The sequence below is a fragment of the Gadus macrocephalus genome, chromosome 14, assembly GCF_031168955.1.
Source record: "Gadus macrocephalus chromosome 14, ASM3116895v1".
Classification (NCBI taxonomy): Eukaryota; Metazoa; Chordata; class Actinopteri; order Gadiformes; family Gadidae; genus Gadus; species Gadus macrocephalus.
Window position 1 is genome coordinate 9607157 of NC_082395.1, and position 26237 is coordinate 9633393.

The 26237-nt window shown below is 43.0% G+C and overlaps 1 protein-coding gene across 3 annotated transcripts; it reads left to right on the forward strand.

Moving 5' to 3' along the window:
* The first annotated feature begins 257 nt into the window (after positions 1–257).
* dagla (diacylglycerol lipase, alpha) lies at positions 258–25951 on the forward strand. Of its 3 annotated transcripts, XM_060071649.1 has the most exons (22): positions 258–398; positions 579–652; positions 8934–9035; positions 9962–10173; positions 10676–10777; positions 11030–11168; positions 11393–11480; positions 11959–12093; positions 12202–12279; positions 12674–12798; positions 13046–13193; positions 13643–13726; positions 14072–14149; positions 14380–14460; positions 14629–14771; positions 16353–16421; positions 16661–16733; positions 17613–17821; positions 18106–18232; positions 21352–21518; positions 21774–21791; positions 22272–25951. In XM_060071649.1, the coding sequence occupies exons 3-22, from the start codon at positions 8941–8943 to the stop codon at positions 23377–23379; spliced, it is 3279 nt and encodes a 1092-aa protein (XP_059927632.1). In that variant the 5' UTR covers positions 258–398; positions 579–652; positions 8934–8940; the 3' UTR covers positions 23380–25951. The 3 variants fall into 3 exon arrangements, with proteins under 3 accessions (XP_059927632.1, XP_059927633.1, XP_059927634.1); XM_060071650.1 differs by lacking the exon at positions 579–652 and having other exon boundaries at positions 262–398; XM_060071651.1 differs by lacking the exons at positions 258–398; positions 21774–21791 and having other exon boundaries at positions 511–652.
* Positions 25952–26237: the final 286 nt, after the last annotated feature.

Sequence of the window (26237 nt, forward strand, 5' to 3'; positions counted from 1 at the left end):
CGTAAGTTCTCTACGTAAAACGCGCAGAAACCAAAAGGCATGTCACGAAGGGAGGCGTAATTGGAAAAGGGAATCGCAACGACGTACCTTTTCCGGGAGAAATAATGTTCTGGGGGGTGGGCCCATTTTCTGGGATCTGATGCCGCCGCTGCCAGGCTATGAAAGACTGGCTAACGTGATGGTGAACGGAGGGCTCTCCGGTGAATTCTACGGGTAGCCCAGTTCCCAATCTCACCGGGTGCGTTGAATATAGGCTACAGATTGTGATAAACGCCGACATGAACGGGAAAAGCCACCTAGTCAATGAACTGCTACAGCCGACGACGTGTTGCAACAAACCCAGCCTGTGAAGGGAACAACGCGCGTTGACATAGATCTTTGGTGGACACTGTTGGACGGTATGTGCGGAGCCCATTGGTCAGATAGACTACCTGTGGGACCTTCCAATTCTAAATATCCGTCAATATATAGATTTAGATCCTGGGTTGTCTGCTGCAATTACGCCTTTGTAGTAATTTATTTCATCGGAAGGACATTGAGATTCTGATCATAAACCGCTGGTGTCTTGGATCGAGCAGTTTTCCTTTGAGGGATATGGGACAGCGGACGGAACCGGTCTTTTGGGTTTTGACAAGGCATCTTCAAAACACAGGTGAGTAGATGGATGAAAAATATCAGCGATAACGTTAGATCATGAGGTATTATGTCTTCGTTGTAGTGGGAAATGTTTATTTTTTCCAACTCTGTATAGGCCTACAAAATCAAAATCATCACTATACCCAAGCAGTTGATCCGGTAAAAAAAAAAGATAAAATACAATGCTTTTTGGTAGCTGCCTTAATCTATATTTTTGTGTGCTGTTCTATTTCCTTATACTAAATTAAGGGTTGTTGTGTGTGTCCTCTTTTGGAAGCACTGGTCCAGCATCAGTTAACGTCACACCCATACATACCCTCAGTGTCACTGACGAATAGGTTAACGATTTTGTTTAGAAATGTTTTTTTGTTTTTCCCCCTTTTTGAATTGTTACTGGCCTACCTGCTGTTCTACCTGATCGTTATAAATGCTTCTTTGTAGAGTTGCTGGCCTTGACCACAGAACAGTGTACAGATGACTAGCATGTATTGTAAAACCTTAGTGTCTACTTTCCATTTCTTCTTTTAATCACGCATTGCATATCGTAAAGCATATTTAATCTCAAACACAAATGGGGCCTCTGTGGGAGCGTCTATAGTAAGTACTTAGCAGGATTTGTACTCTGTACTACAGCATTAATGTAACAGATATGTTTAGTGACAGATATTGTGTAACATGTAACTTCCACACAGCCTTAGCTCCTCCTTGAAGAAACTAACGCCTAGTTGTTTTGTTTAAATTCCAGCATGGCACTGGAGTGCTTGTCACCATCTATTAACTTGTGGTTCCAGTAGTTGCAATTGAATTTGGAGAAAAGACCCTTGCATGATAAACGTATATAAACGTAACTATGGCGCAATTGTTTGTGACTGACTAATAATCCTCGTTCCCACTGGCAGACCTGGACAAGGTTGTAAAATGTATTTCAAATGAATAACTTTTACCTTGAATGTCTAAATTGAAATTACAAATATCAAAGAAAAAACAATGAGCCGGAGCCACCAATAAAGAACCCTGAACAGCTGTGAGTTTCCTCCTGCTTCAGATTTGTTCTTGTAGGTTCTAGCCCCCACAGAGATGTTGCATGTCTCTCCTTTGTGTGGGTTTGTCTTGTCTTGACTCCTTCTGTAGCAGCTAACGTGCTGCTAATCTTACTGGCTGCCGGGGCCAATACCAGATTGAATACACTTCGGTGTTATAACTGAGACTGCTGGGGTACGGCAGAATAGAGGCAATCCGCTGGCATTATGGGTATGATGCCAACATCCATGATATTTTTAACAAATACATAAAGTCTTAAGAGTCCTAAAGACTATCAGGGCATTGTTGGATTTGATCAATTCCTGGGGTTGAGTTGGTTGGGCTGAAATATGTTGAATGTTAATTCAAGTGCAAGTTAAAACAGGAGGCTAAGAGTGGGCATAGACAGTCCTGCTATTTCCATGTTTTATTAGTTATAAACTGGTTTTGTCTCGATGTTAAAATATCCAAAAATTTTACCGATATGACCATAGAGTGAAAAATGGTTTAGATGCGCTCTCTTCGATTTCTCAGATGTATTTAACAGGATCTTTATTACTTCAATATTACACTACTTCCATGTATAGCTACAATACTACATGCAACATTTCAAAAGCAGGTTCGTTCAAAAGATTAATCTGTCAAGATAAAATGTCAACGCCTATTTCCATTCCAACAATCTTGTACACATAGGCTGGTGCAAAGGTAAAGCCCATGTGTTAATCCTCAAATGCTCCATCTTTATTAATCTAGGTATTGACACACGCAAACACACATACACGCACACGCACGCATAAACACTATCACATCAATTGACAGAATAAAAAGGATTGAACGCAAAGAAGTGAAAGGAATTGAGTGGGCGGCAGTGGGAAAAAAAGATGGAGATGCAGGCAGAGGGATAGTGGGAGTGAGTGGCACATGGCTTTCTGTCTAAAAAAAGAATGACGATGAAGCCAAAAACCTGAAGCTGGATTAGCTAGATAAGACTAGATGGAGAGAGAATGGTGGGGAGAGAGAGAGAGAGAGAGGGGCTGGAAGATGTATTCCTGGTCCCCAGTGTTGACCTCGGTGCAGATGCTTGCTGTTGGTTTGATGCTCATAAATACCTTCTGAAATAGGACTAGTGCATGAGTGTGGGTGCTGAGAGAAGGAGTCAAGGACGGGTGGGAGGGAGAAGGAGATGAGGAGAAGGAGGAGACGGTATAGTCACATGATGGGTCAGGGCGGGGGGGGGGGGGGGGGAATGTATGATATATCTACGTACGTCCTTTCGCTTTGAAAAACAAAGAGCGTCTAGTGTAAAGGAATAATGAGGAAACTACAGAGATACAAGAGGATAAATGGTGGCTATGAAGCTTTGCAAAGCGAGCAAGGACAAGGCGAGCACCATAGAGAGGCTCCTTCTGAGCTGTAAGAAGAACACTGACCCTGGGAAGAGCAAAGGGGGAGACGGGAGACCACGCCTTGCCTGCCCGGCTCTGCACTGACCGGGGGGAGCATAGCCATACTGCCCATGCATTTCACCACCAACCCACTGTTAGCTAGCCTCACTTCGCAGCTAATGTGGCCCCTCCTCCCGCGCTCTGTCCATTTGAATGCCATTCCAGATCTTTTATGACCACTTACGATATGTGTTGCATACAGCAACCTGCTTGCAGCGCCCCAGCCTCACAGCATTTCAGCATCTATCTACCCTATGCTTACAGTTTAGACAAGAATTTAGTGTAGAATTCCACGCAGCAAACAGGTATTTTGAAAGGCATCTCAGATGGAGCCTGGTACTGATTATGCCGTGAGCTGCTAAGAGCCTCAGAAATGCAAATATTTGGTGACCTAGGTTTGTTTAGGCTTCTTCTCAAACAAAACACGAAGATTTAAGACGTCACTCTGGCCTCTTGCAACTTTGTTGATGGGGAATTTGCACCAATTATATTCTAGGCTAACTTAATTTAATTGATAAATCGTGTAAAAATGTAAACTTATATTTTCATACCAAATAACAACTTAATGCGTCTTGTCTTTAATAGATCGTTAATACAGATAGAAGTTAGAAGGAAATGTTATGAGACCGTATTATGAGCTCAGTCAGTTGCCTTAGTCGATCTTAAAATCTATACACCATAATGTTTTTTCCCTGTTCAAAACAGGGGAAAAAATGTTTTGAACAGGGAAACTATTGGTAACTTACCACCCTTCGGGTGAGGGGGGCGCAAGCAGTTTGAGATAGTGAATGGCTTCGATTGCCAAATTTCAGATAATTTGCAACCAAATTGATGGCTATGTATAATAATAATAATAATAATAATACATTTAATTTAGAGGCGCCTTTCAAAACACCCAAGGTCACCTTACAGAGCATATAGTCATCATACAATTTTTTTAAAAAAACAAGGCATTGTGGAAAAAGATAAATAAATAAAATATTTATTTATTTATTTAATATTTACAGTATAAGTGCTGCTGTGTCTTTCGACTAATTCAGTTTGGGTGAAGGTAATTTCAAGACAACAGGGCTGTACTTCTCAGAAAAAAAAGGACAATTGGTATTAAGAAGATTTTGGAAGGCTCGACATATGCAAAGCAATATTTAAATATGAGATGATTTGCAGGACCAACGTGCCATAAGTTAATGGCCAGCTGCTTTCAAGCTTTTATATACTGACATCTTAGGAAAGAGAGCAAATCGTTTCATTATTTAAAACGATTTGTGGTAACCCAAGCAGTGAGAGGCCTCAAGACTCCTTACAATTGTTCAATTAAGATTGATTTACAACCGACACGTTTTGGCAATCCTCCCACCTTTATAATGCTGCTACATCCTCGCATCGTGGTATATTGTCTGAAAGCTTCTTGTGTTCCCAAGCTGTGTCATGTGACGTCACATTTATCGGCACGTCACTGTATAATACTCATGGTAGTAGCTTTGGAAATGGCACTGGAAGCACTGGAAATAGCATTAGAAGCCATCTTTTTATATTTGTACAAAAGTACACAACAAACTAAAATATATGTTTTACTTTATAAATTATACATCCAAACATTCTAGCTTCTGTAAATGGCATCATTAGTACCAGTAACCAAAGTGGCCAACCCATTGTCCAGAATCTTTTATTAAGCTGTTGTGCTGTGGTCTGGTCACACACGTTTGCATTCTGGTCTTGATGGAAGTGCTCTTCAAACAACTAATTTATGGGTATCTCCTCTGAAACATAATTGAATAGTCTTCTTTTTCAGTTTATTGTTAATAATACTAGTTACCTATTACAATCAAACACAGACCGAGAACTTAATCATTTGATTGCAAAAGGTTAACTGATCACACGCCATGCTGAATCAGCGCTACACTCTTATCCTGTTTGTTTTTCGCTGTGTTGCTTTGTGTTCGATCTGCATGACAAAGTATTTTTGTTTGCACTAATCCTCCCCGGGTTGAAGTGTAGTAGTAAGGTCAAGTGTGATGCTGCAAAATAGAGAAATAGTAACCCACTTGCCAACCGTTTGCTCCTAGAATTCGAGTGATCAGCTACTGCAACATGATTTAAATGTTATTTAGAAAAGATAATAGTGCTTCAATATGCTACCAACTGCATTCATGCTAAATGCAGGCAACACAGCTTGGCTGATCATTAAACGTTACTCATGGGAGAGGAATAGAAGTTGGGTTAGACTGCCTAATGCAGTAGGCTGATAACAGTCATTGCTATAGATTACAAGAAACCATCCACAGTCTATAACCAGTCCCAAAAGCAATGTTTTCAATATATTGTTTTGTACTGTTCTTCGATAAAGGGTCTGTCTTGGCCTTTTTATTTTAAATGTACCAAATGTATTTGGTACATCAGTGTGTCTGCTGGAATTTCATAAATATGCAGCCGGTTTGATCACTTGTTCCCCGAAGGAGGAAAGGCACGTGAATGTAACTGTCTTTAGGTTTGGGAGGTCAATGTGTAAATGCGTCACAGGCATGAAGCCATGTTGGACTGCATACCACTCGCTCCCTGAGCCATACCCTGCCCATTTCAATGGGTCCACGTAGTGGGGATGGCACAAAGATGGAAAGCCAGCGCTGTCATTGTTGTTACATCATTGTTGTTACATCACATGGCCTGGTGCAGAGTAGCACACTCAAACACAAAAGCATTTCACACACATGCTGTGACTTGTCACAGGCATTTCCTAAAGCCAGGGGCATTTAGTTTTCACAGAGAAAATGAATAACTGAGTATAGGTGATTTTTTAATATTTATTTATTTAAAGCTAGGTTGGCAATTTTGAGAAACAAGCCAGGGCAAGCTAGATTTTAAAGGTACCCAACCCAAAAAAAACTCCCTCCGTCCCTACACAAAGTAATTTCAGTCAAAACACATGACTAGCTGGATAGCTTCAGCAATAGGTCTACCTAGCCTTTCGGAAGACTGTGGTCATGCACATTTAGGCACGTGCAGGTAGCCGACAGGGTAGATAGGTATTTTTTTTCAGGGCAAAATAAATTATATTTCTAAGACAGACTTAATACAGGCCTGTGACATCCATTGATTTATTGAGGGCTGTCGAAATATAAAGAGAATTTCAAAAACATGTGACAAAATAAAAAGCCTACCCTAGCTTTGAATGAAAGTAAACTGCAATCATTCTAGCTAAACTCTCGCTGCAATACCGCTGTTGGTTCCAAGCAACAGTGAAATTTACTGAATGTTTGTGCTCAAACTCACTAGATCATAGTCTAGATCTATCTAGACTTAAACACACACACTCGCGCGCACGCACACACCGTACCCACAGGAGACTTTATCCATGGAGCTCAGACTCGGAAGTGCTGATCCACGACTACACTAATGAATTATATACTCTTCCCCATATAAAGCGCTGTCAGAAAAGGAGAGTGTGAAGCTGCTTTGCAGGATTTAATCACCAACTTGGGACAAAACAAAGTGCTGTTTTCAAAGAAGAGTTCACCTCTAAAGGAGGGCTCTGATATAAAAGTAATTTATTTGGGTGCATTTCCGACCGGCATCCATTAGATTAGATTTGATTAAACTATATTGTAATTTGGCAGAGTTCAAGAAATTCAGTTGGCGTCTAACCAGAAGTGGAAGAAAGCAGTAAGATGCAGAGTTGGTAAAGGTAATGCGGGTTGCTTCTTGTTATTAGAGGGATTATTTTGCTCTGAATAAGATAGGAGGAGGGGAATATGAGAGACATTCAATACTTATTATTTCTGTTTATGCATCTTGCTAGGGCAGCTGATTTCAATCACATTATAGCTCCTGTTACCACATTCTTAGGCAACTCCTTTTCGCTTCCTATTTCTTGTTTCTGTTGCAACACTTTCTGCTTTCTTAACTCGGCTTTTGATCGGTTAGGTCGGTTTATTTGCATTTATTGTCAACACCCCTTGCCAAAAATTGGAACTTGAAAAGTTACACCAGCAAACAGCAAAGTTGTATAGAGAACAATATTGACTGTAGACCATTCTTGGAGGTCTAACTGCTAACATGCTTCACTTTCTCCACTACTTGTGTCCTTAGGCCAATCTTTGGCCTTGGTCATCAGTTGACTGTGGGGTCACAAACGGGAAGTAGGCCAACTGCAACCTTAAGCCATACCTGATGACGGATGAACACAGCATGCATGGTCTTATGTGACAAAAGTGTCTTATGTGAGTTAACTCTTAACCCTCCAAGCTCTTAAACAAATATAACTTAAACATATATTATTTATGTATGGACTGCAGTTGGTTCTGCAGTACAACAGTTCAGATTTCCTGGGCCTGGCTTTTAAGAGTTGAGCTGCTGTCCTCATTCCTTGACCTCGCTGTCTCCCTCTGGTTGTTCATTTTACCTGGGGCCTGAGGCCACTCTGCCCGGCTCAGTGCCCTTCTCTCTCAAACCGAGTTAATTGCGAAGGGAACAATCCTTTTGCTTTGCCATAATGCCATGATGCCATTAGGTATGAAAGCCAAGTTGTCTTTCTTCTCATTTCTTCGCATTTGGTTGTGCAGTCTCCACTCCGTATCAAATCAATACTTCTAATTCTAATGCTTGCCATCTCTAATCCGTGTTTGTGTTTTGGCAGATACTTATGCTTGTGTATTCCCAATCATAGTGTTGATAGGGAGGATTTAGCTGCGTATCTTTAAAACGTTCATGCATTTTCCTTAGATGTTGTTAGAAAATAGAAAAGTGTTCATCAGAATCGGCATGTTTTTTCAGTTTTTTTTATTTCATCCTCACATGTTGTACTGAGATGATTCGATACTGTGTGTGTGTGTGTGTGTGTGTGTGTGTGTGTGTGTGTGTGTGTGTGTGTGTGTGTGTGTGTGTGTGTGTGTGTGTGTGTGTGTGTGTGTGTGTGTGTGTGTGTGTGTGTGTGTGTGTGTGTGTGTGTGTGTGTGTGTGGGCCCGACCGATTCATCGGCCTGCCGATTTAATCTGCCGATTATAGCCTTTTTGAAAATAATCGACATCTGCCAAAAAGACGCCGATTACAACCCATTTATTTATTTTTAGAAATGTTATTGCGCTTAGTATCCTGCAGATTGCGCTCCTACTCGCCTAGCTAACTAACAACTTTATCTGGAGTAAAAAAGAGGAGATTGAATTTTACCGTACAACATGAAAGCACGCTCGCTCAGGCAGCTGCGCGCTCACCTCACCAATGTACACAAGACGCGTTGTTTGAGCATGTTGTGCCTGTTTTTCTTTAGGTCCCAGGCCATGTTAATTTGTTATACTGTAGACTCTAACGGTGAGACCATACTGCTCAGCACGCACGTGTTAGTCACTGCTCACGAGCGCAGCACATTGGGAGTTAGTTATTTATTTTACATTTTAAATTACACTAATTTTTGACTGTAAATGTATTCTAAAAAACTCAAAGGTTCTGCATTCAATTCACATATACATATTCCTCAAAAGTGTTTAAGGTATATTTAAGGTATCAAAAACTATGTTTTATATGCTTTTTTTTTTTTTTTTATCGGCCGATTAAATCGTAATCGTAATTTTTCTCTGAAAATAATCGGCATCGGCACTCAAAAATCAATATCGGTCGGGCCCTAGTGTGTGTGTGTGTGTGTGTGTGTGTGTGTGTGTGTGTGTTGATAGATCTACACATAAATTGTAAAGAAATTAAGTAGTAACGGGAAGAATGCAGAGTGCAAGATGCTGAAATACCTATGGAATAGTTAACAGGTTACTTGATATACAAGCGATAGGAGGACTTGACATGAAATGCATGTTTACAATGCATATGTGTGGATTCCCTCCCCACAGGGCAGTGATGCCTGGCATGGTGATGTTTCGGCGGCGCTGGTCAGTCGGGAGCGATGACCTGGTGCTGCCCGCACTCTTCCTCTTCCTGCTGCACTGCATCTGGTGAGTTGGACAGGTCCGCATGGCTCTGTGGGCTGTTATCCATCCACACATCGGCAGTGCATGAGGCCAGGTACACTGGGGACACGACACGCTCGGCTGAGGTGGAAATATTTTCATACGGAGCTTGAGCTTTTTATTTATTTTTTACTTTGCACCCATTTCTTATATTATTTTGTGCCTCTGACTCACACAGAAACCCACACAACAATGCCAGTCTTGATATGTTATCGCTTCCCTCACGGTTTTCATTTTTGAAGAACTTCAACCTCAGTGTGTTGATACTTTCTGCTAGAAGAACCGGGTAATATTGACATGGAAAAGAGATAAAAATAAATAAATGAACATGATCCATACATGATTCATAAATGTAACAATATAGTAGCATTCACTGCAAGTTTCCTGTCCCTTTATCAACCTCATATTGATGTATTTACATTTACATTCCTTAATTCAGCACATGTGTATATCCAAAGCGGACTCCCAAGTCAAGCTGAACAATCAGAGCTTGCAATTGATGTTGCTGTGACGGTGCTGCACAGTCAAGGTCCCAAAAGAAAGCGGAGAGCACCAGGGATTGGTATCGCTCAGAGCGTAGGTTCCGGTTCATGTTTCGGTTCTGGTTTCAGATGATTTAAATTGGCAAGCCTGACTTGAACAAGTCAGTCAATACTCCGCTGCCTTCAAAATAACCGTTCATCAGAGGCATTATGATAAAGCACTTCTAACATTGGAATCACATTTCGACTACAAAAATTCAGTACTACTCTTTTCCAACATCATTTGGTCGGTAACCTAACTAAGTACTGAAATTTGTAACCCATTCCGAGATCCAATGGAATGTTTGTTAGTTTGATGTTTGTTCTATTGTACTTCAGTAATTACACATCATCCCTAGTGTCCTGAAGCCTGTGTGTGGCTCTCCTCAGGCTGGTGGTGCTGTCTGTGGTGCTATTCGGCCTGCCGTACGGCTCGGAACAGTCCTGTACGGTGACGCTGGTGGACCATGGGCGGGGCTACCTGGGAATACTGGTCAGCTGCCTCATTTGTGAGAGTGCCATCATGTGGCTGAGCATGCGCGGCAGCATCCTGTACACGCAGCCCAGGGAAGCAGTGCAGTACGTCCTTTATATACGCCTTGGTAAGAGCTGGCCGTAAGGCCTTCACGCACACACACAAACACACACGCACGCCTACACACGGACACACATAACTTCCTTAGAGACACAATAAATGTTTTATGGTTGAATAATCAGTGGTAGGTATGAGAGAACAATAGATTATTTGTATTCGGCAACTTGGTAAGAAATGAATCCCTTGCAGATGCCGAATGCGTGATAAATGGTACTATTTGTGCCTCAAATTATTAACAGCTGCTTTATCCTACATATTGGGAGCTGCCAAACGGCTAACAGTATATTATGGATGCAGCCAATATCAAGCGTCCTTACAGTTTCATGATATGAAAAGATGGAAGCATATCCATCCTTTCCTCTCAGCTCCTTTACTTTTTCAATTAAGCCCAAAGCATTTATTCCCTCGTATTCTTGGAGCGACACAGACAAGAACTAGAATCCTATTGTTAACGGCGCATGGCCACAGATCTTGGATGTAACGGGGCGGGTTTTCTCTGTACTTTTCAGCCATTCTGGTAGTAGAGCTGGTCTATGCAGTGGTGGGCATTGCCTGGCTCGTCCAATATTACCAACCATGCTCTGATGTCACCGCCAAGAACGTGGCCCTGGGTGAGTTCACAGTAGCTTGTTTTAAAAAAAAATCAGAAATAGCCCTATCTTGTGTCACTAACTCCCCTTTTCTCAATATTTTGCTCTTACTCTTTTTTCTTTCTTTATTCCTTTCTTTCTTCTCTTTTTTCCTCCTTCCTCTCTCTCTCCCTCACTTTCTCTTCCTCTTTCTCTCTCGCTCTCTTTCCCTCTCTTTCTCTCTCTCTCTCTCTCTCTCTCTCTCTCTCTCTCTGTCTCTCTCTCTGACTGCAGGGATCGTGGCATGTAACTGGATGGTGATCTTCAGCGTATGCTTCACCCTTATGTGCACCTTTGACCCCACGGGGCGCACCTTCGTGAAGCTCAAAGCCACCCGCCGGCGCCAACGCAACCTCACCACATACACACTCAGGTACCAACTGTCCTCCTCTCTGCATCGCTACGTTACACACACACACTCGGGCACGCATACACACGTGCACGCACACACACACACACACACACATACACGTACACATTTACACATAGACATTCAGGGACAGACAGACGGGACCCCATGCCACAGCATATATTTGTGACCTCAGCCGCACCACATAGTTTGCCTCTCGGTGTTATGTGTTGCTCTCTCTCACATAGACATCGGCTGGAAGAGGGCCAGGCCAGCAGCTGGAGCAGGAGACTCAAGTTCTTCATGTGCTGCAGCAGGGCCCAAGACACGCAGTCGGTGAGTCCCAACCTATAGCTTGACTCGTTTCAATACCACCGCCAACCGTTTCGTGGAGTCGGCAAGGGTTCCATTTCATTCCTTCATCCAGAATTTGCAGAACCGTGGTTGCATTTATTATCTTTGTTTCAGTCGGTTCAGTTCTGTTTTAGTTACCCATTAAGTTTTCTTCCCTATTCTAGTCCCCCTCACACCTCATTCACTACTCAAACAGTTTACTGTGCTGTTCTTTATACTAAACATACTGTACTGTATGATACTATACCGTATTGTACTATACTATACCGTATTGTAGCATACTCTACTCAATGCACTGTATTATTTTGGGTCAATCGCCATTGATTTCCCAAATCATTTGATTCTGATTCACACCGTCGACTTCGGTTAGTGATATTTCCGATACAATACCAAACTTGTTCAACCTCAGCCCTTTATAATACTGTACTGTACTGAACACGTGTGCTGCTCTTTGTGACAGGATGCCTACTCTGAGGTGGCCAGCCTGTTTGCAGAGTTTTTCCGAGACCTGGACATTGTGCCTAGTGACATTATTGCTGGTCTGGTTTTGCTCAGGCAGAGACAGAGGTCCAAAAGATTCTCAATCCTGGACCAGGTATTTGTGTGTGTGCATGTTTGTGTGTGTGGCTTGTTCTATTACTGTCCTTTTTATCTATTCATTTGGATATAAATAACTTTCTATTTGGTTCTTGTTTCTTCCCAGGCAAATAATGACATTTTGGCCTTCCTTTCCGGAATGCCTGTCACTCGCAACACTAAATACCTTGACCTCAAAAACTCGGTGAGTTCTGTATACACTAATGGCCTGCTTACAATGCTAAAAGCAGAACGCTTATATTACCAAAGTTAGACACCGTACGGTATCGTCTTCCCACACTCTACTGGATATACGTCATACTAGTATTCATACTTGTCCTTCAACAAACAGGGCACTGTAAATGACAATCCACTGACATATTGCAATTGCAAGTAAAGACCTTGCATGTTTGCATAGATGCATTTGACAATCGGCAACTGTTCTTATTGGATATGATTTTGGAGATGACATTGACAACCCTCTCACCAACTATATGTGTGTCCGTATATAATTGCAACAAAATGTTACATTTTGGCAGCATTTATAGTTTGGTTGAAAATACATAACATGTATGCTTGTTTGCCATTCCTTCCCGTAGACGGAGATGGGCATGTACAAGGAGGTGTGCTACTACATGCTGTTTGCCCTTGCTGCATATGGCTGGCCCATGTACCTTATGAGGAAGCCTGCTTGTGGGCTGTGCCGTCTTGCCAGTTCGTGCCCGTGAGGACATGCACGCGCACAAACACAAGCATATTGTCATGGTTTCTGCATTCACACAGAATATTGCATCATCAGATCTGACACACAGCTACAGGCACTATCAATGCTTATCGAAATCTCATGACGCCTACTTTGTATACATGCCTTTATACATCTCTACTTTGAATAAAGGTTGTATTAACAATGTATGCATTCATTGTTTTCTCCACTATCAGTCTCCATCTTACATATGCGGTGTGTTCTCCAGATGTGTGGTGAATGGTTCCCGCCTGTCCCAGAGTGTGACTGGTGAGGAGGACAACTGTTGTGGTTGTAACGTCCTGGCCATCCGCAGACACTTCCTGGATAGGGAACTCAAGCAGGTCCACATTGTCTACACTTCCTGCCATGATGCTGTGAGTATGCTGGCGATTGGCCGACAGTGAAACAGAGGTCATTTAGACTCACGGTTGATTGGCTGATGGTGGATGTATAGTTGTTGGATGGATGGATAGAGGTCATTCAGAATCAGTCTTGGTGAAATGGAAGCGTTAAGGCTTAGGCTAGTTGTCAACAGATTAATTAGCCTGCCCAAAAGTGTTCTGAATGACTTTCAATTAGCTGATTCCAAAATTCTTGGCATTTTATTTATATTGTTTAGATTGGTTGAATCCAGAAACATGACATAGCCTTTATATTGTAGTGGCATAAATCTTTTGACTATAGTATTATCTCAGCCCACTCTTGATTCTCCACTAAGCCTTAATTATGTAATTTAATCATTGTGTTTGTTAAAATTTTCTTGTTCACTGTTTAGTATTATCATTTGAGTTCAACTCTATTTCTGTCTGCATTGTTTGTGAAGGTGTACGAGACGCCATTTTTTGTGGCAGTGGATCATGGCACCAAAAAGGTTGTGATCAGCATTCGAGGGACCTTAACCCCAAAGGTGAGGTTTGTGTGTGTGTGTGTGTGTGTGTGTGTGTGTGTGTGTGTTTAGTTACAAATTTTAGTGTGCATTAATAAGAGTCTTGAAATAATGATAATGGATTATACTTTTCTGTACAATTATCACATTCCTTTTACATATTAAACACCAAAATCGGACATTGAGGCAAAGTTCAAAGTGCCAAAATAATATTGACAGTGTTGTAAGTCATTTGCCATCTAAAATACACACAGAAGCACTATCGAAAGCAGCAAACAGTATTTGTTTTGTTTAATTTGGCTCATTGAAATGGCCCAGATAAGCCATTAGTCCTGGTCAGTGACATGCCCATTCTGTGTGTTTCAGGACGCCCTGACTGACTTGACTGGGGACTCTGAACGTCTTCCTGTGGAGGAGCAACAAGGAAACTGGCTGGGACACAAGGTCAGATTAGAGCTGGGCCCTGCAGTTCTCCTCTAAGTCGGTCTGATCCCATCGCAATTAAAATGAGAAATATTATTCCCCCGATCCATGGTCGTTTTTACCTGAGCGTAGAATAATTCATCTGAAAAAATACATTAATTTGACTACTGCTAATACTCTTACTAATTTCTTATTTTTTTCTTCATTCTGGTCTCAGTCTAAACCTCGTTTTTTAATTTTCTTTCTCCCAGGGGATGGTTTATTCAGCCGAATACATTAAGAAGAAGCTGGAGCAGGAAATGATCCTGTCACAAGCCTTTGGGAGGGACTTGGTAAATGACTGTTCTTCTATTCTGGACCTTCTATTACACTGTCTGTTAAAGCCAGAGGAGGCCATTTGTTTCTGAAGCATCTTTGGTTGTATTTGCTGACATTCTCTCTCGCGTGTGTGTGTGTGTGTGTGCGTGTGTGTGTGTGTGCATGTCTTTGTGCGTGTGCAGGGTAAGGGCACCATGCACTATGGTCTGGTGATAGTGGGACACTCTCTCGGTGCGGGCACCGCTGCTATCCTGTCCTTCCTGTTGCGGCCTCAGTACCCCTCCCTCCAGTGCTACTCCTACTCTCCACCTGGCGGCCTCCTCAGGTTGGTTAGTTAGTTAGTAAGTTACTTAGGTAGTTACTTGGTTACTTTGAGGCTAGTCTGGCTGAACGGAAGTGGACAGCGTCTATTGCCTAGCGTCGGATTTGGCCGCGACTCCTCCCCTTCCGGTTGCTGGCGTTCCCGTGTTGTGCTCCCCCTCAAACTCGGAAACTAGGCAGTATGGCGAGTTTTGAAGAGGACTTTGACGGCGCTGTAAAGTTGGCATGTTTGGCTCTTTCCGTCAAATTGCAAAGAACTGCAGAAGATTTGCTTACAGCATTTGCTGAGGAAGAAAGATGTTCTATTTTGCATGGACACCGCTGCTGCTTCCCGGGCTTAGCCCCGCCCTAGACGATTGTGATTGGTTTAAAGAAATAAAAACAGGCCCGCCCAGTTTCCCCACGGATAGACGGCTCGAGGTAGCGTGGCTCCAGACCATTCTACTTGCTGTAGTTTGGTCTGGCTTTGCGAGACTACTTTGAGGCCAACCAGAGATTCCAGGCACACTTGCATCTGTTTTTTTTTTTTTAAAGGGACCTATACAGACAAATGTGTCTGATGCATTGCAGTATCGTATTTGTAGTTTTTGCCAATTTACAATACCCGTCCCTAGATAATTTTTTCTCACCACAATCTTTTGTGAGTTTAATATATGAAAATTGACACTTGAGAGGGCAGGGGAGTTCATGCATGAAGCGAATACGCCTTCAGGGACAACAAGTTCCCCTCAGATGCAAATGATGACACTCTTGTGTACCAAAGACATTCTAAAAAAGGAACCAGAAGTAGTCAGAAGCCTTGGTTTGGCTTTTGTTGAAGAGCATATTGTGCTCGCAAGCTGCCGTCCTAAACAGTCCATCTGTTGTTTGTGCCATTTCCTAAAATGCGTTAACTTTTGTGTTGGGTGTAGCATACTGAAGTCTATTTTAGTTTATTATCATGGTGTTCTGCCGAGTTCTGGGCCTGAATAGACCACCTGAATTCACCCTCACCTTGCGCACCTCACACCTCTAAGGAGGACATTTCAACAGCCTCGGACACATGATGTCACTGGTTGTGTTAAAGCCTCAGATTTAACATAGGGCTGAACACTGCTTTGCAATTCAAGTTGGAAGAGCGGAATTAATATACATATAATGAGTGATAACTTAGTTAACATGGACAACGTAAGGGATAACACCATAAGTGACCTGGTTCTTCTGTAAAGTGTAATTAATCAGATAGGACATTATCCTGACATCAAACATGATCCATTTCTATACCTATAAATCCTAAGTCAAAACTTTACATTAAGCGTACATTGATTAACCATGAAATAACATTAGTTAATACAGTAATACACATTATTTCTATGATAGGGTTAGTGGGTTATGGATAGGATTAACCCTATTGAATGTATGAATTGATACCTTCGTTAAAATTAACAACATGAGTGAAAATGAACACCATTAGTATTAATTACTAGATTGTTTGTCAAGCATTAACTGTTAGTTAATTCTTATTACTGCATTAAATCATGTTCATTAATGGTATATTGTATTGGTTACTCTCTTATTGAGGTTACTCTCTTATCCCGTTCCACAGTGAGGATGCCATGGAGTACTCGAAAGACTTTGTGACATCTGTGGTGCTGGGCAAAGACCTGGTCCCAAGGTAAGCCTCTACCATTCCAATCTACCATTTTGAGAGTATGACAATGTCCTATAAAGACAAATATTGAACCCATAATTACTAACAAAAAAATTACCAAAAAACAGGAGCAACAGAATAACGATCATTCCAATGCTCCTGTGCTTCCAAAATGGAGGCGTTCTTTTCGATGTGATGTCAAGATTAACAAGCCCATTTGGGTTTTATGAGCCAGGCCCCAATAACCTTTTCTCTCCCTCAAGGATCGGCCTCTCACAGCTGGAGGGGTTCCGGCGCCACCTGCTGGAAGTCTTACAGAAAAGTAACAAGCCTAAGGTGACTTCAGTTATTATATCAGGTTCTATGTCCATCATGCTTGATAGATGTCAACATAGCTCAGCTGGTCAGTGTGGATTTGAGTGTATGATTATTCGCACAAATCAGACTTCAATCAGACAGATTATTTATCTAGTCTAGTTGCAGACAAGCTCCAAACTGGGTGAGCCAGGCCTTTTATTTTATTCCTCTTCATATTTGTTTTGAACCAATCGCGCTGGCGTTGGAGATATGGACACACAAACACAAAATTCGCACGCACTACTAAAGGTTTTCAGGTGGGAAGGCAAGCTAAAACACCAGCTTATATAAAGGGTTTCTGAAATGTTTCAAATCAACCCTGTGTAGACATTGTGTATGAATGTTGCTTATCCTTCGGTAGAATACCTCTGTAGCAAAACAGAAAACGAGGCGTCAGCCCGCCTGGGTTTTGTGTTCCACTCTAGGCTCTGTGCCGTCTCTCCCAAGAAGTTCTGCCTGAGCTCTAGCATAGTTGGACTACTGGATCCCAGATTAGTGGAGGATGTATTGCGCTCCTTGTCATAACCAAGTACCCCATCCAGCCCAGATACAGTGGTACTTGTACTTTAAATCACATGTGAATCACAAGATAAAGCTTACTACAGCATGCCTGGAGGTGTGCACGGGTTTATGGAATGCTGTATTATTATGCAATAGAATACTGCGTCATTTCTAGGTCTTTCTAGGTCAGCTCGTGAATACGATACTTTGCGTGTGTGTGTGTGTGTGTGTGTATAAATATGTCCATGTAAATATGTGTGTGCATGTATTCATGAAAAACGAAGCACACTGAGACACGGGACATGAATCATTCAGCCAGATGCCCCCTTTCAATGCCGTCTATGTGTCTCTTTTCAGTGGAGGATAATCGCGGGCGGCACCAAATGCATTCCTAAGTCCGAGCTTCCTGTCGAGGAGGATGTGGTCCAAGTCCAACCTGCTGCCCCCCCGAATAGCCGCCTCTGGCTCCACCCCAGTGACCTCAGCATCGCCCTGTCGGCCTCCACGCCTCTCTACCCCCCGGGCAGGATCATCCACGTGGTGCACAACCACCCTCCAGAAACCTGGTGAGACCGCGGGTGAAGGTGGGACAGGACTTGGCGGGGGGGGGGGGGGGGGGGGGGGATTTGGTGTGTGTTTGTGTGTGGACTATAGTGCGAAGATTCTACTTTGAGCCGGATCCACTAGTACGCGGCCATGGTTTACAATGGTTGGCCTTTTGTTTACAGGGCCACTATTAAATAACTGGAGAACACATAAAAAGTGCTGTTTAACACATAAACAGTGATAATTAAATGTCGTACCCATTTCATGCTACCATATTTCCTTCCTTCCTTCCTTATCCCGCTAGCTTTGGCCAGGAGGAGCCCACCTACTCAGCCCTGTGGGGGAACAACAAGGCCTTCGATGAGGTCATCATCTCCCCGGCCATGCTTAACGAACACATGCCTCACATGGTGATGGAGGGCCTAAACAAGGTAGGACAGACCTCCTCCTCCTCCTCCTCCTCCTCCACCTCCTTTCGTTCCTTCTTTAAACCGCGAGAAGGTGAACCGACCTCTCTGTTTTGCTATGAAGAACAACTCATTCAAGTCGATGCATTCCTGACGCCAACTCGCACTTTACCATGGAGACCATTCTTCATTAGATCCGAAGAAGCTGGATGCTTTGTCTACGCCGTTCAGTGTTGGTGATAGGTGTGTTGCCACGTGTGGGACAGGAAATATCCTCTTCGGTGTAACATCTTTCTGTTTTGTGTCAGCGTGTCTGCTTCTGATCATAATGTTTCCCAGTACGGTGTGGGGTGGTTATCCTCGGAAAGCAAATTACGTTCTTTGTTGACGCCATATTCTACTTGGGATAACATTGAACTTCCATGACCGTTCTCTGCAACAATACACCTTTTCTGTGAACTCACACTTGTAAACCTGTGACCTCATTGCTCATTCACTTGTTCTGTGGTTTTACTTTTGGTTTAATTATCTAGAACAATAATACATTGGAGCATTTTAAGATGGGTAAGAGCTTGTTATGTCACATTTTAGATTTGATTTATTATGCAGACAATGGAAAGAAACGGCCATTAAGCTCACAGGGAGACACGTGTGTCTTAAACAATTCTGTGGTCCTTCTCCTCTGTCACTGATAATTGGTATGAGGGGTGGTCATTCTGGAGACCGCATCGGTTGTTTATGGGTAAACGGTATAAGGTTTTGTTTGAACTCCTAACCCTTCCCCCATTCTTTTCTAACTGCTCCAGTAGTGAGGCATGGAGGCTGATCCGTACTGCTGGCCTTCTTTATGCTTTCTTGGTTCCCTGCAAATATATGAGTCACTGGCAGAGCATCTCTCCAGATAAGGCGCTGTATTGATTTGTTGTGTGTGTGTGTTGGCATGTGACGGAATTTGCACTTGAGGTTGCACAGAGGTGATTCTTATTCAAGTGTGAACGCTGCAATGTTGAAAGTCTGGTGTGTCATCCTCCATAGAATAGTGTGTGTGTGTGTGCCTGTGTGGGTGTGGTTGCGTGTGTGTCTGTCCCGCATATGAAATGTTCCTGTTCAACATGACTCTAATTAGGGTGTGTGTGTGTTCATGTGATTGTGCCAAGGTTATTGTTTGATGAATCCAATATTCCTACAGGTACTGGAGACGCATTGCCCTGCCCCGTCTGAGGGGGCAGACTCTGAACCATTGGAAGTGGAGGTCAAACAACCGAGCAGCACACACATCGTGCTCCCAGAGTTGAACTCTGACCTCCGTCTCGACAACACTGCCCCTCAAACAGAAAAAAATGGGGCGTGCGATCCCCCTCTCTCGGAGTCTGACGCTCCTCCTTTTACCGTCACCGTCTCTCCCCTTTCGACCCGTAGCACCAGCTCTGCCGTCAGCGAGACAGACTCGTCCAACGACCTGTCGCTCTCAAACAGCCCATTAAACACTCCTTTAGGAACGCCCCCAAGCCAGCAGCGTTCACACACGCCACAGATGGACACACCTAGGTATCCCAGGTGTATAGAGGTGGAATCCTCTATTTGATTATGCACTATGTGCCTTTTTGACGGCACAGGCATTTCATTTATCACTCCCTAAAACAGCTCTTACCAACTGTCCCAATGGGCTCAGGAATCCGTCTGCATTTGTGTAAAAAAACAACAACAGCCTGTACCCATTTCGACGTGCTTCCCTTGGGGGGGTTTACATCACTCTGTCATTGCCTAATTCTATTTTCCTGCTTGTTCAAAGCTCATTATTGCCCTGAGATGTTACAGAGTGTCATTATTCCTCCGTGCTGTGCCTTAATCCTCAGGTGCAGAGTGGTCACACGTGGCTTTAGCTTTGCTCAATTCGCGTTTGTGACATTAGCCAAGCAATAATGCACACAAGCCTTATTTGAGTTGTTGGATCTAAACAATGCCATGTTGGGAATTTTATTTGTGAAATAAGTTATGTATGGATATCATTTTATGTGCTAGGTTCTATCTTGGGATGTTATTGAGAAGCAAAGCCGTACGTTTTCTATGAGCTGATTCGTGTGGTCTTATGCATTTCATTTTAATGTTCCTTTTTTTATTTTGGATGGGGATGAATTAGATCTTCAAAGTATTTGGTGCTGTCGGTCACTGACGGCCGAGGCAGTAGGATCTAATGTTGCTCCCACTGCCAACAGGTTTTTAATGTGTTTGCTGACCTTGTTACCTAATGTTACTATCATCTCATCCGCGTATACCTTCTACTTAGGAATAGAAGCATACCTGTTGAAAGCCATATTAACTTTATTATGCCTATCGCTATCCATAGGTGTTAATATATATATTTATATATATAAATATATAAATTTACATGATGCCATTAATATAACACGCATGTTGCCATTGTGCCATTATGTCATGTTCAATTGTTGCATTTTACTTTTTGTCTGTTTACGTGTCCGTCATGTTTACCCATCCCATTCTGTGTTTACATTTGTTTCCCATTCATTAAAAATAACCACATGTATCTAACTCTGTGTCTATGTGCTGGCTATCATAACCATAACAGAACATACTATATCTATATATTTTAGTTGGAGATTGCATCGTACTAAATCCATGAGCACATCCATCATGTCATCACATTTCGATAAACTTGACTGAAACTTATCACGAAAAGCAGCTATCGGCTGAATAGCACCGTGTGTAGTGATTCATCATGCATTAACATCAACCCTAACAGTAACTGTATGATGTGAACGAATGAGTGTCATGGTCATCACCTAGTTAGTAGTCTAAATATGAATGACAAACAATGTACCAATTAATTCATCTACATTCTTCTGATTGCATGACATCTGTTTGCAACACTTCCATTATTTGATTAACCAAATATTGTTCCGTTGATCCCTTTTGAAGGGAGACCAGAGGCAGTGAACTGAAGTCATTGAAGTGTACCAGTTACACACGTAACTGGTCTTCAGCATTAGGTTATATCGACTAATAAAAACAACTATAACTCGGAGGCATCATGCTCAGCAAGTTTAATATTCAAACCACTATTGTTGACAAGTTGATCGCCCCTGATGGTTACCCCCCGTGTGTGCGTGTGTTTGTGTGAACAGGTGCTGGAGAATTACAACAAAGGAAAGACTGCTTTGCTGTCTGCAGCCAAAATCATGGTTAGCCCCACGGAAGTGGACTTAAACGCAGAGACCATCTTCATGGGTGCCTCGACAACTTCACACCAACCCACGCCGATCGGCCAGCACCGGCGGAACAGCAGTGTTCGGTTAGTAGGCTACGTGGTCTGTCCGGACGCACAGCACTCTATCATTTAACCCACAAAGATAACACCGCTTAGCACTCAATGTGACGTAATCCTATGTATAAATGTCGATTTTGCATCGCTCAGGGCTTGGTCTATTTATTTATTTTTTTAAATACTCACTCTCAATATTCCCTTTCACTTGAAGGAATGTGATTCTATCTTGGGTTTTCATTTGTCACAATCTGTTTACATTTGGATGTTTCATTCTTTTTAAAGCCTAAAAGAGTTGTCACGGTAAGCAAATTAACCAGAACATTAACTTTTCTCTATCTATGTACTTTCCTTGCATGCACGCACGCCAACGCACGATGAACGCACGCTGTCCCGCTATAGAACTCCTGTAACGTATCGTCATATCCAATTCCCTTCCAGACCACCTTGGTTCAGCCCTGCCAAATCTAGACCGTATAGTATAATTATAGTTAATGCTATCCCCTCTAGACGGTTCTCTGTAATCAGCATCAGAACCCCCTCTTTCCCTCTGTTTAACTTGTTTTCTCCCTCACGTTGTCCCTTTAGGGCTATCAACCTTTTTTGTGTTGTATTCACAAGTTGGTATTATATCCTCGCAATTCCTCTTGATGTCCGGTTCCTAGTGCTTCACATTTCCCTCCTGACTCCCACTTCTTGTGTGTTTTAAATCTCCCTTCATCCCTCGGCTTCCCCTGTTCCCCATCTCCCACCCTTCCTCCATCCTGTTCTCTCCCCCTCTAGCTCCTGTGCCCACTCCGAGCTCTCCCTTGAGGGCTTTTCTGAGTGCCCTCCCCCCCCGGCGCCCGTTGTGCTGCGGGGGGCCCGCGAGCGCCTCACCGTGGAGCTCCGGGGGGGCAAAGCCCCGCTGGCCGTCATGGAGAGCCTGTCGGACGCCGAGTCCGTGTACAGCCTGGACTCCCGGCGCTCCTCGGCCGCACTGCGGGGCTCTCCCATGCTGGCTTGCCTCCCCTTCCCCCTGGATGCCCCCATCCCCGAGGAGAACCCCTCCCTCAGCTCGCGCACCGAGCTGCTGGGGGCCGACTGCCTGTGCCCGGGCACTCCGGAGCACCTGGGCGAGTCGGGACCCTACTTCGCCTCCTTGGATTCCGTAGCCAGCCCCGAGTACGGCATGCGCCTCTCCCCCGGCACGGCGCACTACGGCGGGAACCACTGCCTAGCTCTGCGGGGTCAGGGCGCGACTCAGGCTTCTCCTCCTTCACCTCCTCTCAATGCCGGGTTCGGCGGCGGCCTCCAGGAGGACGGCTGCGCCGTGATGCCCGCCGTCTACAGTCCGAGGAGCACTCCTCCCCATCAGCCGAGTCCTGCGGCTGGCTGCAGGCCCGCAGACTCCTCAGACGGGGAGGACTGGGCCACAGAGAATGGCCAGTCGGGTGTGGAAGCGGGGCTGGCGGCGGCCTCCTCCACCCCCGATACGCAACTGTCCAATGGTAACCCGAGCCAGGCGGTGCTGGAGTTTGCCCAGTATCTGGACTCCTTGTTCAGGTTAGACGGCAGCAGCTCCCCGCCACTGGAGCTGTCCGACGGGGAGTCCGAGTCGGGCCGCGGCTCCTACCTGGAGCAAGAGGAAGGTCTGGGTGAAGGACAGTCTATGGACGATAAGCGGCTTCTGGCCAGGGCCATAGTGGAGCCCAACTTGGTTCCCAAGCCCCCTCGCACTTTTGCTGGATCCACGGACCCTTCCTCTGGCATCTCCCTGTCCCCTTCCTTCCCCCTCTCTTCGTCCGGGGAGCTCAATGACCTGTCCCCCGGTGAGGGGGCCACACACTCTCTACGAACATCTCCTCCCGGCCACTACCCTGAAGAGAATACTGTATCATCCATGGTGTGAGGAACCGCCTAAACTCCTGCCCTAACTTTATATGAGAGCATCCATCCGATATTCAAAAAGCATATCACAGAAAATGCATGCGATGGAATGCAGTCTGTCATACAAGTCATGTATCAGAGACACAACAACAGTACCAATATTGACTGATCTATAAACTCTTCATTTTTTTCAGGTGTCTTTTATGAATGCTATGTTGAGCATTTTTCACACTTTTGCAACAACTGTAAAGAACAAAATTACATTCTGCATGCCAGAGAACAGTGCTGCTTTTTGGGTGAATTATTGTAGCTTTTCATTGCCATTCCAATTCAATGCTATCTCACTCCATCAAGTGAGCATTACATAAGCATGATATTCATTCAATGACAAGACATAACTCAATTGAATTGACAACTGTGCAGGGATTTAAACAATTTAAACAATGACAACAACATCAACAACCAGACACTGTAGAAGAGGTTAGAATAGGCACACTGTTGTAGTTTATATACCGTGTACTTTTCTGGACCCTTAGCAACCTGGCTCTACATCCAGGCCTTACTTTTATTTTAATCAAGAATGTGAAACGCAAGAGAAAATGATGATCAAACAAAGGGAGGATGATGGAAAATATGCCTCAGGTTTACCGGGAATCGTCTTGTGGGACGAAAAGAAGTGTTCTTTATTGATGAAAATTCATGTGTCTTAAAATATTGATAGATGAGATATTGAAAGATGTTATTCAGATCTTTTGATTCTTTCAGTTTTGCCATTTGTGGTGCATGATGTTCTTTTTGAAAGTGTTACTAAGCCACTTAACAATTCACATTTGGATCATCTCGCACATCTCCAAATGCTTTATTTGCCCCTTTGCCAAAAAATAATGCAATGTATTGCCAAATGTATTTATGAGATGTAATATTATGTATGAATGTGAATATTGTTCAAGTTAGGTAGACGGCATTCAAGCTGAGCCCACAGGAGAGGAGGATTTACACCACACGTTATCTGCCTCTTCACCGGTCTATTGTTTTTTCTCGTGCCCATCGTGTGATGTAGCCGCCCCATAGAAAAGGATATCCTGACCTTGTCTCACTGCCATGGCTCCAATTCCAGAGACTGGAAACCCATCCTGTATCTCCAGTTCTCAACATCTAACTGACAAGCATCTTAACTACCACACTGTTGTTGTTGTTTTTTGATGCAGTTGTATTTTTTAAAGTATGTTTTGATGGGTCCCACTGGTGATCAGAGAAGCAGGTAAACTCACTCAAGTCGGTTCTACCTATCAGGTCAAGGTCAAAGTCAAGGCGCTATTGGTAAATGACTGCCTGTCTGAAACACAAACTGAATGAGGGATTTACTAAGAGGCTGGTTCACCAGGCATTTACCTGTGAGTGAAGCATCCTGGGAGATGTTGTGTAGTGGTGGAGGTTGTGTAGAGAGTGTTATTTCTTGTCAAGGTGCTAGCTCTTGACGCATTTACTTCCCTTTAAAAATGGTTCAACACAAGCAACCTTGGGTGTCTGACCGGAGAATACATATTGGTCTGCTCTATGGCATACGATCTTCCATATCATTTAAATGATTGGTTCGCAGTTTGCGTTATTTATTATCATGAATGTCATCATCTTTATTGCTGTTAGATGGAATATTATACTTATATTACTTTTTTGCAACAGGTTGGATTTATCTTCTGTAAGTGTTATTTCAGGGAGTTATGGGGATTTTCTTTTGTACGATTTACACAGGAATAAAAAACGATCAATGTGGATTTTATTTTGTTTGGTTCCAATTGAAAAGTATGAGACGTGTCAATGCATGGCCATATTTTTATTTGTTTTTATCAAGTCAAGGTGGCGACAATGCTCTATAATTAAAGCCACCTCACAGTGAGCTATATTATATTCAGTTATACACACCAACAAAGCAGTATCAGGTAGTTGCGCTGTTAGGAACTGGATTGTGGGAAGACGAAGCAGCCATGTTCTTACCAGTTTACGGACACCAAATGTATTCATTGTGTCGGCTCCAGTAATCACAAGATGTCACTTTTGTACAATAGCTTTGCTTTCTGGAGTCACAAGCCAAGCATTACTGAAAGAAAACCCTACTGTATAGTACATCCTCACAAAGACATGCACAGCACTGTCTGTTTTTGTGTAATTATTTATGCAGATCTCTACTTAAAAAAAGAAATTCCAAATATAATAATCTAGGAAATCACTGTATTAAGAGGAAGAGATATATTATAATCTATATCAATATTGACATATAAAGTTTATAGAAAAAAAGAATATATTTAGACAGAACTGTAACAGATCAAACTATTGGCAGAATTTAATAGATTAGGAAATTGGTCTGTATTTAAAGTATTCAGAATAATTCAACTCTGTCTTGTCCATGTTTACTTGGTTTGCTTCCCTCCCCTCCTTCCCCAGAATCAGAATGTTTCTAATCTTTCCCTTCCCTCCCTACCCCAGAATCAGAATGTATCTAATCCCTCCCTACCCCAGAATCAGAATGTTTCTAATCCTTCCCTTTCACTGCCCTGCCTGTAACGGAATAAAGCAAAACCAACTACCAAGACTCATCTGTCTCTGCGATCGTCATGTTTGTTCGAAGTGAAGTCTTTTTTAATGTTTTTATTTATTTTTTATTTTAGAATTTGCACAACCAGATTATTTAAGATTGTCAACCTCTTGTTTTGTGTCAAACCATTAGTTTCATCCATCAATTTTGCCTACACTTTGCACTAATTCAAGAGGTGCTTCAAGATAACCTACAAACTGAATATAACATGGCTGAATGCTTAGTCCTTTGATTCTTAAACTTGTTTCCTTCATGACAAACCATATGGTATAGTTCATCCATCCTCC

What these genes read in the sequence shown, in the direction of transcription:
- dagla (XM_060071649.1), top strand. Translation starts at nt 8,941, where the DNA reads ATGCCTGGCATGGTGATGTTTCGGCGGCGCTGGTCAGTCGGGAGCGAT. An exon ending in CCACCTGGCGGCCTCCTCAG is followed by an intron (nt 14,772 to 16,352) that starts GTTGGTTAGTTA and finishes CCCGTTCCACAG; the next exon opens with TGAGGATGCCATGGAGTACT. An exon ending in TGATGGAGGGCCTAAACAAG is followed by an intron (nt 18,233 to 21,351) that starts GTAGGACAGACC and finishes TTGTGTGAACAG; the next exon opens with GTGCTGGAGAATTACAACAA.